This window comes from Podarcis tiliguerta (genome assembly GCF_965153285.1).
Source record: "Podarcis tiliguerta genome assembly, chromosome: 16".
NCBI lineage: Eukaryota > Metazoa > Chordata > Lepidosauria > Squamata > Lacertidae > Podarcis > Podarcis tiliguerta.
In genome coordinates, this window is record NC_139549.1 from 24,475,621 (window position 1) to 24,489,559 (window position 13,939).

A 13,939-nucleotide genomic window follows, 5' to 3' on the forward strand; every position below is an offset into this window, starting at 1 on the left:
CTTGTCATTGGCCTGCCAACACCCCCCCACCCACCTGCAATACCTTCCTCCCCATAATAATCATAATTTTTTTATTTGTACCCCGCTCATCTGATTGGGTTGCCCCAGCCACCCTGGGTGGCTCCCTACAAAATATTAAAAACACAACAACATTAAAGACTTCCTCATACAGGGCCGCCTTCAGATGTCTTCTCAAATTGGTGTAGTTCTTTATCTTCTTGACTTTTGATGGGAGGGCTTTCCACAGGGGAGGTGCCACTACCAAGAAGGCCCTGTGCCTGGTTCCCTGTAAACTTCACTTCACACAGTGAAGGGAACTGCCTGAAGGCCCTCAATGCTGGATCTCAGTGTAGGGGCTGAACAATGGGGGTGGAGGCGCTCCTTTATCAATACGATAGACATTTATTTGTATCAGCTGCTAGCCTTTGCCATTCAGGGGCAAGCATATAAAAGCGCAGCCAAGCAGCTAAAATTAGCAAGCTGAATTAAAGACAGCAGCCATTGCGATTTTGGGCTGCTGGGGAGATCACTTTCCCGTATGCAGAGGTTGGCGGGGAGCTGAAAGGCTCAAGGTGTGTTGCTGGCTGACCGGCCCCTTGAACTCTCCCTCCTGCTCTGCTTCCTCCCCAGGTGTTCGACAGCTCTCACCAAGCCTGCTACGACGGTTCAAGCAAAGATGGCGTTCACAAGAAGAAGAGGCGGACTCGGGTCCCGGACAAGCCCAACTACAGCCTTAACCTCTGGAGCATAATGAAGAACTGCATTGGCAAAGAACTGTCCAAGATTCCCATGCCTGTATGTGATTCCCCACTGCCCCATGCTCTGGTTCCGGGGGTGGGGCATTCCCAGGCCACGTTCTCTTTCTGGGTGGCCTTCCCGGGGGCCGCATGCCAGTGTTGGGTGGGGCCAGAGATAAAAGTGGGAAGAGAAATTGATGCGAACTTTACCTTCGTACAGTATGCTAGTTCCTACACACACAGTGCGATAAGGGGGTTTTTTTTGTATTAAGTCCAACCAGTTGAGCATCTGTTGGAGGTGCTCCTCTTCACCCTGAAATCTGACACTTGAGTTGTATACTTTTTGGATCCACCTTATTCCTGTTACAGTAAGTCGTTTCAAACTGCTTTTAACATTGCGATTTTTGCGACTTGCCCTGGGACCTTAGGCGGAAGCGGGGATAAGCAATCACCATCTCGCTGGCTAAGTCAGGGAGATTTCCCAAACACTTAGGCTCTTTGACAGCAATCTGCTTTGAATGGCACTGATAGAGGAATCCATCTCTACTCCTCACTTCCCCTGAAACAAAATATAGTCGTACCTCCGCTTACATATCCCTCCGGTTACATAAACTTCAGGATATGTAAGCGGCAAACCCAGAAATGTATTTCCGGGTTTTTGCCGCATGCGCAGAAGTGCTCTACTGCTGCACACACATGCACAGAAGTGGTCTCTCTGGTTGCAAAAACTCGAGATCCGTCCGGACCTCCAGAATGGATCCCATCTGCAACCGGAGGTACCACTGTGCTAGTTTCAGGGTTGCAGCAGGGGAGAAAGAGGTTAAATTCCACCTTCATATTTGCTCCCATCCTGTTAATTTATCAGCCCCCTCCCCTACAACACCCACTTCTCCCTTACTGGCATTTCAAGAAACCCAATTGTTAGATGCAAAGGCTCATTTAATGCTGCTTACAAGTGGTCCTATGAGGTAGCAAGCAGAGAGAGAGAGAGAGAGAGAAGAGAGAGAGAGAATGGGACCTTTGGCAACAGAAAAAGGGCTAAAGCAGTTTCACATCCCAGCCTTTTGTTTTCCCATTAGTGACAAGGCTGGTTGTGGCCACAGGAACCCAGTTGGCCGGTAGTGGCGAAGATTTGTGGCTTGTGTGGCTGAGCAAGTCTGTTCCTGTTGTGGGGAGTTGGTGGTGGGGAGAGGGAAGGTTTAAACTCTGCCTTCAAAGGCAAGAAAGCAACCTACATTCTCTGCTCAGGAGTGGCTGGACAGCTAGCCGGGGTTGGCAGTGGCCCAGCAGCACGCAAGCCACTGGCAGCGCCTGCTTTTGAAACAATCAGATATGTTTAATCAGGAAGTAATTGAATGCTTGGTTGTTACATTTCCAGAGCTGCTTCCTGATTGAGCCCACGCAGGGCAGATGCTGCTGCCGATGCTCTCCGTAGCAGAGATGCTCTGGCAGTTCTTCCCTTTGCAGATTGTCATAGTCAGTATATTTATAGCCTGCATTTCTCACAAGTAAATCTGTGCCTAAAGCAGTTCGCATTAAAATAAATAAATGTCTACACAATAACAATACATAACAGGACATATGATGTTCCTGCAATGTAACACTAAAAAATTAATAATCAGCAGTTGAACCAGTGTTTCTCAAAGTAGAATCTCCAGCTGTTGTTGGACTACAGTTCCCATCATCCTTGAGCTAGGGATGATGGGAATTGTAGTCCAACAACAGTCAGAGACCTGAGTTTGAGAAACACAAAGTTTAAACAGTTCATTTGACATATACATACAGCTTACCAATAGGTCAAGTCCAAGTATCCCATTAAGAAATTCATTTAGAAAGGTCCAGGGGTTGGACGGTGGGGCAAGGCAGGTGAGAAAGTCTATCCCCCAATGGTCAAAATGGAATCCCCAATGCTCAGCTCAGGTGCAGATATCCTTGTGCCCTTTTTAAAGTTCAACACAAATGAAGCACATTTAAGTTTAATAAAGTGGGCCTTCACACCTCCTGGTTATCTCAGTCCCTGTAGGAACATTGGAAGCTGCCTTTTACTGAAGTCAGACAATTGGTCCGTCTAACTTAGGGCAGTCTGCACTGACTGGCAGTGCCTCTTTAGGCAGAGGAGATTCCCAACCCTGCCTGGGGATTGAACCTGGGACCTTCTGCATGGGAAGCAGATGCTTTTCCACTGAGCTACAGGCTTTCCCCAACACAGACAGGTATAATAAATAAATAATAATAATAATAATATTTTTTTATTTATACCCCACCCATCTGGCTGGGTTTCCCCAGCCACTCTGGGCGGCTTCCAACAAAACACCAAAATACAATAACCTATTAAACATTAAAAGCTTCGCTAAACAGGGCTGCCTTCAGATGTCTTCTAAAAGTTTGGTAGTTATTTTTCTCTTTGACATCTGGTGGGAGGGAGTTCCACGGGGCTGGTGCTACTACCGAGAAGGCCCTCTGCCTGGTTCCCTGTAACTTGGCTTCTCGCAGCGAGGCAACCACCAGAAGGCCCTTGGCGCTGGACCCCAGTGTTCGGGCAGAACGATGGAGATGTTCGCCTCTTTCCCCCAGCGTCCTGCTCTCAGTGAAAGGGATCTGCTTTAGCCTTGAGTATCTAACACCAGGATTTCCCCCTTTTGCTGCAGAGGGTCTTGCTGTTCCAAAATCTTAGGCCAGGCATAGGCAAACTCGGGCCTCCAGATGTTTTGGGACTACAACTCCCATCATCCCTGGACCACTGGTCCATCTGGAGGCCTGAGTTTGCCTATGCTTGTCTTAGGCCCTTTCCTTCCCTCCCACCCCCAGTGGGTAGCAGAGAAAGAGGGGTGGGGGGTTTGCTCACAGCAGAGCCTGGTCTTTGTACAGTGTCTCCACTCCCCCTTTGAGTCAACAGGGAGTCTTTCCCCTTCAATTACGCAGGAACGTGCCCCTGGCGAAGGACACAGAGGCCCCTTAATAGCCCTGGCACTGCGATGTATAAATAATCCCTGCATCCAATACACACAATCCGTAAAATTGCAGCAGTGGGCCAAATGGAACGATCCGGTGGGGCCTTTAAATCAGTCATTGCCGCTCCTGTGGCAGCAAAGAGATTAAAGTTCACATAGAAAAGCCACACTGGGAGAGGCTTGGAAATGTAATATCGTTTTGGCATGACGGTAAATCTTCCGCCTTCGCGGGGAGCTTTTTGTGTGGATGACAAAGGACTTCAGATACAGACACATACCACTTGCAATTATATATACATATATATTACATGCTCCTTTATGGGTTTCCCAGTCAAGTTGCTAATCATACTCACTCAGCTGCAGCATAACATTCACTCCCCTCCCGTGTTTTTTTTTTAAATAGAGAGATGCTTGCTGTTTCCCCATCCATATATCCCAGGCATAGGCAAACTCAGCCCTCCAGATGTTTTGAGACTACAATTCCCATCATCCCTGCCCACTGGTCCTGTTAGCTGGGGATGATGGGAGTTGTAGTCCCAAAACATCTGGAGAGCTGAGTTTGCCTATGCCTGATATATCCCTTCTTGCCTAATAAATAACAACAGAAGAGTCCAGTAGCAGGATCAGGCCAAGGGCCCATCTAGTCCAGCATCATCTTCCCACAGTGGCCAGCCAGGTGCCTCTTGGGAAGAAAGCCTGCAAGCAGGACTTGAGCGCAACAGCTCTCTCTCTCCCCCCATTTGCAGCCCCCAAAAGCAGAGGCAGTTTCCTCTTCGTACAGCAAAGGAGATCATCTCGAAGCCTTTGGGAGTGGTTGCTCGAGGACATTTAAACAGCTGAATAGCTCAGTCGGTAGAACATGAGCCTCGTAGTCTCAGGGTTGTGGGTTTGAGCCCCAGGTTGGGCAAAAAGATCCCTGCATTGCAGGAGGTTGGACTCGATGATCCTCATCCAACTCTACAATTCTATGGTTGTGTGTGTGATGGCGGATAGATTTCCACCCATCCTGTCCCAACTTGCAAAAGTAGCCCAGACCACTCATGGCAGGCCTCTTTTTCTCACTGGCGTTCAGCAAACATCACAGGGTTTGCATTCTGCAGGGGGCGATCCAATAGAACTTGATTATAAGGTGTCTGCTCCCTTACTGCTGCGTGGAGATTTTTGAAATACTAAGTGGTATATAAAGGTAAAGGTACCCCTGCCCGTACGGGCCAGTCTTGACAGACTCTAGGGTTGTGCGCTCATCTCACTCTAGAGGCAGGGAGCCAGCGTACAGCTTCCGGGTCACGTGGCCAGAGTGACAAGCTGCATCTGGCGAGCCAGCGCAGCACACGGAACACCGTTTACCTTCCCACTGGTAAGCGGTCCCTATTTATCTACAGAGCGTGCCTGGCGTGCTCTGGTCCATGGGGTCACGAAGAGTCGGACACGACTGAACGACTAAACAACAACAAATTTATCTACTTGCACCCGAGGGTGCTTTCGAACTGCTAGGTTGGCAGGCGCTGGGACCGAAGTGGTATATAAGTGCCTTCAAATAATAATAAAAAATGAGATAGAAAGAGAGTGATTCCCTTCTCCTCCCCTTGGGTTAGCAACCAACCTCTCTGGCTTTCTGCAGGTGAACTTCAATGAGCCGCTATCCATGCTGCAGAGACTGACAGAGGACCTTGAGTACCATGAACTGCTTGACAAAGCCGTCAAGTGCGAGAGCTCCATTGAGCAGATGTGCTTTGTGGCTGCTTTCTCCGTGTCTTCCTACTCAACGACAGTCCACCGGACAGCGAAGCCATTCAATCCGCTCCTGGGCGAGACCTATGAGCTGGACCGGCTAGATGAGCTGGGTTTTCGCTCTCTTTGCGAGCAGGTGAGGAAAAGGGGAGGGGAGCTGGTGTGCCGTTGTGGGGTGGGCCCACATGGGGCTTGGGACACGGAGACCTGGGTGGACATCCTCTGCTTGGCCGTGGATGGGCCTGCCATTCTCTTCCAGCTCAGACCCAGATTACTCGCATCCGTTGTTTCATTTATTTGTTCCTTTTTAAATGTTCAGAACTTTATTGTATACTATGTACTATACTATAGGGACACGGGTGGCGCTGTGGGTTAAACCACAGAGCCTAGGACTTGCCGATCAGAAGGTCGGCAGTTTGAATCCCCACGGCGGGGTGAGCTCCCGTTGCTCAGTCCCTGCTCCTGCCAACCTAGCAGTTTGAAAGCACGTCAAAGTGCAAGTAGATAAATAGGTACCACTCCGGCGGGAAGGTAAACGGCATTTCTGTGCGCTGCTCTGGTTCGCCAGAAGTGGCTTAGTCATGCTGGCCACATGACCCAGAAGCTGTACGCCGGCTCCCTCGGCCAATAAAGCGAGATGAGGGCCGCAACCCCAGAGTCGGTCACGACTGGACCTAATGGCCAGGGGTCCCTTGTGTACTATACTATACATAGCATATGACGAGCTTAAAAAAATGTTTAAGTATAACTTTATAAAAAAATACAGAAGCTTTTCTACTAGGGATAATGGACGCAGGTATAGCAAGAGAAGATCAGAATATAATCCTGTATGCCACAGGAGCGGCAAGGATCCTAATTACTAAAAACTGGAAAAAAGAAATTGTGCCAACAAAAATGGAATGGCAAGACAAACTGTTAGAGTATATTGAACTGGCTAGATTAACAGAAGCAATTAGAGACCACACTAGACAAGAATTTCAAAAAGCATGGGGAAAATGCAGAGAATACTTCACAAAACAGTGCCCTAAAATTCATACCTGGACTTGTTTCAATTAATGTCTGCAGGAGACTTTGTGGATATTTAAGTTATAATTAGAAAAATCTTAATAATTATTCATAAAGGAAACAGTTTATAATAAGTAAATAAGGATGCCAGAAATAGGAAAAAGGAAGTATTTTATTTGATTGTTTGTATTGTTGTATATTATGCTTGTTGTTTGTTATGTTCATGTCTGATGGGGGTGGATTTCTGTGTTGGGGGGTGGGGGATTTGTGTTATGTTGTAAATAAAATTTCCAATAAAAATTAAAAGAAAGAAAGAAAGAACTTTATTGTATTAGTAAAATAGCAATCCAATAAGAAACAGAAAAGGGAAAAGGAAGGAAGGGAAACTTTACAGAACAAAAAACTGGGTTCGCAGCCATTATCTCATAATACATTTAGTGTTTACAGCAGGCCTGCAACTTAACGCTTATCTTTCTTACGCAACTGCAACTTTAGATGGATCGTGAATAAAGAAATAGAAAGGGAGCAGGAGACTGTTGGATACGGAGATCTTGTGAGATCTTGTAGGGCCATCCACAGGATTCTCCTTTGTGGAAACAGCTTTTGAAGCCCGATACCTTGCTTGCAGGGCTCTGGGACTGTTGCACAAGATCTCACAGGGCTCTCTGAGATCTCGGATGGTGGGAGTGGTTCCAGGGATCCTTCTGACTTCGTGCAATGTTGAGTTTGTGCACTGACCCCTGGAACATAACCCTTGCATACGTTGTGGGCCTGCTGAACTGTTTTGCCAACCACTTAGACCTAACACCATTGGGGTTTGTTTCTCCTTGGATCTCCCCTCACTCCAGGTGAGTCATCACCCTCCGGCCGCGGCCCATCATGTCTATTCCAACCGAGGCTGGACACTGTGGCAGGAAATCACCATTGCCAGCAAGTTCCGAGGCAAATACCTCTCCATCATGCCGCTGGGTAAGCACCTGCTCCCCAGGTAGAACGTTCTGTGTCCTCGGCAGTTAATCATTCCTTGGCATAGATCATAGAATCATAGGGTTGGAAGGGACCCTGAGGATCATCTAGTCCAAGCTTCCTCAAACTCGGCCCTCCAGATGTTTTGAGAGTACAGTTCCCATCATCCCTGACCACTGATCCTGCTAGCTAGGGATCATGGGAGTTGTAGGCCAGAAACACCTGGAAGGCCGAGTTTGAGGACGCCTAGTCCAACCCCCTGCAATGCAGGAATATGCAGCTGTCCCTTATGGGGATTGTACCTTGGCGTTATCCGCACCACGCTTAGGCCCATTGTTGTTGGGGAATTCCTTGTATCTCTAAGGCAGGGTTTCCCAAACTGTTTTTGGACTACAACTTCCATCTTCCCTAGCTAGCAGGACCAGTGGTCAGGGATGGTGGGAATTGTAGTCCAAAAACAACTGGAGACCCAAGTTTGGGAAACCCTGATCTAAGAGATCTCCTCTTCTATTTAAGAGCACCAAATCAACATACCGTATTTTTTGCTCTATAAGACTCACTTTTCCCCTCCTAAAAAGTAAGGGGAAACTTGTGTGCGTCTTATGGAGCAAATGCAGGCTGCGCAGCTATGCCAGAAGCCAGAACAGCAAGAGGGATTGCTGCTTTCCCTGCACAGCGTTCCCTCTTGCTGTTCTGGCTTCTGAGATTCAGAATATTTGTCTTCTTGTTTTCCTCCTCCAAAAACTAGGTGCGTCTTGTGGTCTGGTGCGTCTTATAGAGCGAAAAATACGGTATATATTTTTGCCAGCAACCGACTGAATGAAGATAGCGACAGTCTGGGAGTGCCCTTAGACTGCCTTGAGGTTCTCCAAAGGCCTGTCCATGTTCATGGCTGGCAGCAATTCAGCAGGTCATGGAACTGATTCTAAACCTGACAGAGGACTTGACAACCTCAGCAGTGGGAGTTGGCTGGTAGAGGAAGGGATGCTCCGAACCATCTCCATCTGAGCATCCTCTCCCTCTAATCGCTGGTCCTAGCGATAGCTGCTAGAATCTTTGAGAAAGTGCAGAAAGACCCCTTTCTAGACTGGCTTATGCTGTCATGTCAAAGTTGGAACATGTGGGAATCTGTGGGGAAGGCCCTGTGGCACAGGGATGGAGCCTTTGCAATGCATGCAGAAGGTCCCAGGTTCAGGCCCTGGCATCTCCAGGTAGGGCTGGGAATGCCCTGCCCCAAACCCTGGGAAACTGCTGCCATTCAGTGGGTCCACAGATCTTGTTGGGACTTTTTTAAATTAGCAAAGTCCGACACCCCCCCCCCCAGGAAGTGTAAATCTGGATCAAATTAGGGATAGATGGGTGGGCTGGCATTTTGATGCCAACCATGTTGTGTGGACCCTGCCCAAAAAATGTGCCTGTGTGAGGATCCTATAATAAACACCCTCCCAGAAGCCCCCTTCGTCCCCTTTCCCCTGTTATGTGAATCCTGCTGCCCAGGCATGGTGGAATATTTAGTCCATCTCCATGGTGGGCAGTGAGCAAGCACATGATGTTCATCAGAAATCCCACCAGCCTGTTGCCTGGATTAGATCAGAAGTCCATCTAGCCCAGCATCCTGTTCCCACTGTGGCCTGTGGGGAGCCCGCAAGCAGGACCTAGAAGCAAGAGTGTCTCTTTTCTTCCCTGCAGGTTACATCCACTTGGAATTCCACTCCAGCGGCAACCACTACGTCTGGCAGAAGGTGACCTCCACCGTTCACAACATCATCGTGGGCAAGCTCTGGATCGACCAGGTCAGCTGAGCAAGAACTCCCCTAGCGGTCACACAGGGTCCCCGGACGTTTCACCGTCTATTGATCCCTGTGCCACCACTTTATTTCTCGCTGCCACCACCCAGGCCCTACCTGGTACAATACTGAGTCCAGTCAGTTTATTGGAACATAAACTTCTGTTTATTTATTGCAGTTTAGCAAGTGTGTGGTTTCATAAACGGTATTAGTCCATTACAATCATGGGGTGCCTATCCAGACCTGTAACTTCCGCCACCTGCTTTCACTCACTAAACCACCTCTCAGATACAGTGGTACCTCGGGTTACATACGTTTCAGGTTACATACGCTTCAGGTTACAGACTCTGTTAACCTAGAAATAGTGCTTCAGGTTAAGAACTTTGCTTCAGGATGAGAACAGAAATCGTGCTCCGGCAGCGCAGCGGCAGCAGGAGGCCTCATTAGCTAAAGTGGTGCTTCACGTTAAGGACAGTTTTAGGTTAAGAATGGACCTCCGGAACAAATTAAGTACTTAACCTGAGGTACCACTATATTTACTTGTCTTCCTAGCCCCTAACTGTTCCTGACTCAGCTTATTTCGCTACACTAACTCAACCTACCCACAGACTCTATCCCAATTCACTCCCACTCCAACCAACCACCCAACTCCCAACGAACTCTCCCTTCGCCCCTCCCAGAGCTGGTTTTATAGTCCCTCTGACTCCACCCCCTGGGTTCTGATTGGGTAACCTGTTTAACTATTTCACCTCCAGCACTCTCCTATGTTAACGTCACAGTCACGGGTAGTGGGAATTAATGGAAGAACACAAGAAGAGCTCGCTGGATCAAGCCAATGGCCCCTTTGTTCCAGCATCCTGTTCTCACAGTGACTAACTGGATGCCCCAATGGGCAGGATTTGAGCACAAGAGCTCTCTCCCTTCCTGTGGTTTCCAGCAACTGTCAGCCAGGAGCACTGCTGACTCCAGTATAGCCATTGTGGCTGGTACCCACTTCTCTTCCATGAATTGGTCCAGTCCTCTTTGAAAGGCATCCAACCTGGTGGCGGTCCCTGGTGCCTCCCTGCAGGAGTGAGTTCCATAGTTTTAACTATGTACTGCACCGAGAATGGAGCCCATACTAGGGACAGTGGGTGGGCCTCATTATACATTACTGAAGGCTTCCTGTGAGTCTTCTCACACATTGTGCATTCATGTGCTCCCCTGAAGGTGCAAAGAGTGAAAGCAACAGCACACATTTACAGGTGAGCGACAGAACAGGCACACTCTTTGGCAAGCTGAGATAGGGCACGGTGACCCTCTTCCGACTTTACCCTCGATGGCAAGCCCAGACTCGCTGCCACCAAATGTGTGAAATGGCCCAATAGACTTCCCATCCCGCAAGACAAATATCTGTTGCATCTGAGTAATTGGCCTCTCTTACTTCTATGTAGGAATGATTAAATATTTGCAGAAGCAACCCTGTTGCAAGTTGATATATTATTGCTTTTAACTTAATAGAATTTACATGCACATCCTGTGTTTTAAACAGCTGCATTCAATCTTATTTTGGCACGTGTTTGGCGTTGCTTAAAAAAAGGCATGATTTAAAGCCCTTTTGTGGTTTAGAGTAACGTACATGGAGCTTTCAAGATACTCAGAGGTTAAGGTAAAGGTAAAGGGACCCCTGACCACTAGGTCCAGTCGTGACCGACTCTGGGGTTGTGGCGCTCATCTCGCTTTATTGGCCGAGGGAGCCGGCGTACAGCTTCCGGATCATGTGGCCAGCATGACTAAACCCCTTTTGGCAAACCAGAGCAGCGCACGGAAATGCGATTTACCTTCCCGCCAGAGCGGTACCCATTTATCTACTTGCACTTTGAGGTGCTTTTGAACTGCTAGGTTGGCAGGAGCAGGGACCCGGCAACAGGAGCTCATCCCGTCGCGGGGATTCGAACTGCCGACCTTCTGATCGGCAAGTCCTAGGCTCTGTAGTTTAACCCACAGCGCCACCCGCGTTACCCCCATATTATTTTGAAAGTCGAGAAATCTCTCCTGAATTGCTGGTGGGGTAGATATGGAAGAAATGTAGAACTAATCTCTTTGCATTTTCTTTCCTCTCATTTTCCCTAGTCTGGTGACATAGAAATCATCAACTACAAATCAAAAGACAAATGCCAACTGAAATTCACTCCCTACAGCTATTTCTCCAGAGATGTCCCCCGAAAGGTAGGATCATGAACGGATCATCTGTTCTGGGAGAGAGAGAGGGGAACTTTTATGTTCAGTTAGTTGAAAATTAAATAAAAAGTTCTATTTTAAAAGGGAAAAAGAAAACCAGAGAGCATAAGTTAGTTGAAACAGGGGTAGCCAACATGGTGCCTTCTGGGTGTTGTGTTGGACTATAACTCCCATCATCTCTGACCACTGGCCCCATGCTGTTGGGATTTGATGGGAGTTGTAGTTCAGCAACATTTCGTGGGCACTACATAACGTCTGAACAAAAGCATACACATGTATTACAATAATAAAATTGAATCATCCGGTTTATAATTGCAATGGTCATTTCATGGCCAAAGACCCATCTGGTCCAAGATGCCCATGGGCTTCACCCCTATAAAGTCCTTTATGGTCATCATCAATTGATCCAGAGCAGATTCCAACGTATAGTTAGCAGAGTAAACACGTTGCAGGATTCCAAAAAAATAACACCAGAGGCAATTAATATTTCATCCAGCAGAGCTTTACTGCTACTGAAGGCAATTGAGCATAATGGTCACAAATCCAATACATTCAGGATTGGCACTGTCCATAAGAAATGCAGTTGCAGCAGACTTAACTTAAACTTACAATAACTTACAATAAGATTAAAACCTTAACACTAAGCGTACTATGTACAGAACACCACACAGTTGGAAAGAAAGATAGAAAAAAGTAAAACTCAGGCTCCTTCTGGCCATATTATTATTATAGTCAGCATGACCTTGACAGAAAGAGATAACAGAACCAGTTTAAGCCAGCTGTACTCAGCTTCTCTGAAGGAATAACCCAAACACCATGAACCTTCTGCTTGTTTCTTTCACACAGAGAAGCTTCCAGAAGCCTCTTGAATTAATTAGAATAGGAACGATCTCTACACATCAGATCAATACTTTCTGTACCAAGAAATGCAAACTAACAAGCCCCACCAGCAGGATGTGGGCCTAAGGGCACTCTCACTCTAAAAAAAGCCTTCTCTAACCCAGTGCCCTCCAGATATTGCTGGATTCTAACATTAATCAGCCCTAGCCAGCTTGTCTAATGGTCAGGGATGAAGGAAATTGTGCTTTTAAACATCAGGAGGGAACCAAGTTGAGGAAGGTTGCTCTAGACCATGAGCTGGGTGGGACGCGGCTGCTCGCGGATGTTGCGTCTCTACGGAGGGGCTTTGAATCCTCAATGTTCCTTCCTAGGTGACAGGCCTAGTCATGGATGCGGAGGGCACAAGTCACTATGTCATGTCCGGCACATGGGACGAGAAGATGGAGTGCTCCAAAATCGTGCAGAGCAGCCAAGGAAACGGCAGCTCAGAGGGCAAGGTGCCCAAAACCGTCTACCAGACGCTGTCCCCCAAGGTCCTGTGGCAGAAATACCCTCTTCCGTGAGTCTGCCCAACAGGGCTCGGGTGCCGCGGGTGTCGCCAAACCCACATGCCTGCGTATTTTAGGGGCTGGTGTAAGAATCACGTTTCCGTGGCGAATGGGTCTGACAAACAGCAAACCATCTTGTCTCCAGATGTTTGCCTCTCCAGATGTTGCCAAACAGCACCTCCCATCAGCCCCTGCAACCAATGGCGAGGGATGATGGGAGTTGTAGTTCGGCAACACCTGGAGGACCCCAGGCTGCCCACACCTATTAAGCTGAGTCAGACCATTAGTCTTGTCTCTGTCGCTGCTCCCTAATCTGGCTGATGGTGGTTCTGGGAGGTCGCTGGTAGAGGTCATCCTTTTCAAACCCAGAGACCCAGAATTGAACACTGGACCTGCTTACGTTCTGCCGCTGCAGGGCAGGGGGAGGGAGGGTGTAACAGGTGCAGAAATCCAAATGGCAGCCTACCTGCCCTCGTTTTAACTTTCCGAAGGAGCATTTATATCCCACCTCTCCTCCAAAGAGTGTGTGCCTGGGTTTTCCTCTCTGTGTTTTCCCCTCACAACAACCTTGTGAGGTAGGCACCTGTCAGGGAACTGCCATCGGAGCCAGAAGGAGAGGGAGGGCTCCAGAGGGATTCCGGAGAGCGTCCCGGGAGGGAGAGAAGCAGCACATCTTCTGGGGAAGGAAATCAGCGTAACACCAGTGGAGAAGGGGGGCAGATGGGGGTATCGGAGAGGTGGCTCTAGGACTCCTTGCTGGAGACCAGTAGAGAGAGTACGGGTCCTCCGATGCCCACACCCTCCCTGCGCAGAAGGCTTCCGCGCAGGGAGAGTAGGTGGAGACTAGGCATCAAAGAACTTTTATGCTGGAAGAAGTTCAAGAAACGCCCACTGACGGATTCTGCCAGCGATTGAGACAGCCGTCCAGACAGAAAGGGTCCACTCAGGCAACCCACCCAGGTGTGGCGCTGATTTACGCACGAGCAACCCCTAGAACCATTACAGCACCCTTTTGGTAATTCCCCAAGAGTTCTGTGGCAGCCCCTGTGGAATTCCTTCCTGGCGAGAGTTGCTTCTTGCCCATTACAGAGCTTTTGTCGTAAGCTGAAGGCCTCTTTATCCTGACCTTTGACACATACACACACACACACACA

The 13,939-nt window shown here is 48.4% G+C and overlaps 1 protein-coding gene across 11 annotated transcripts in view; it reads left to right on the forward strand.

Moving 5' to 3' along the window:
- Nucleotides 1-13,939, forward strand: part of OSBP2 (oxysterol binding protein 2) — a 155,018-nt gene that overhangs the window by 135,663 nt on the left and 5,416 nt on the right. For all 11 annotated transcript variants that reach the window (XM_083417641.1, XM_083417644.1, XM_083417645.1 and 8 more), the window contains 6 exons: nt 631-795; nt 5,310-5,555; nt 7,273-7,393; nt 9,080-9,183; nt 11,290-11,385; nt 12,609-12,796. In XM_083417641.1, the coding sequence (XP_083273767.1) occupies nt 631-795; nt 5,310-5,555; nt 7,273-7,393; nt 9,080-9,183; nt 11,290-11,385; nt 12,609-12,796 (920 nt within the window). The remainder of the gene's footprint in view (nt 1-630; nt 796-5,309; nt 5,556-7,272; nt 7,394-9,079; nt 9,184-11,289; nt 11,386-12,608; nt 12,797-13,939) is intronic.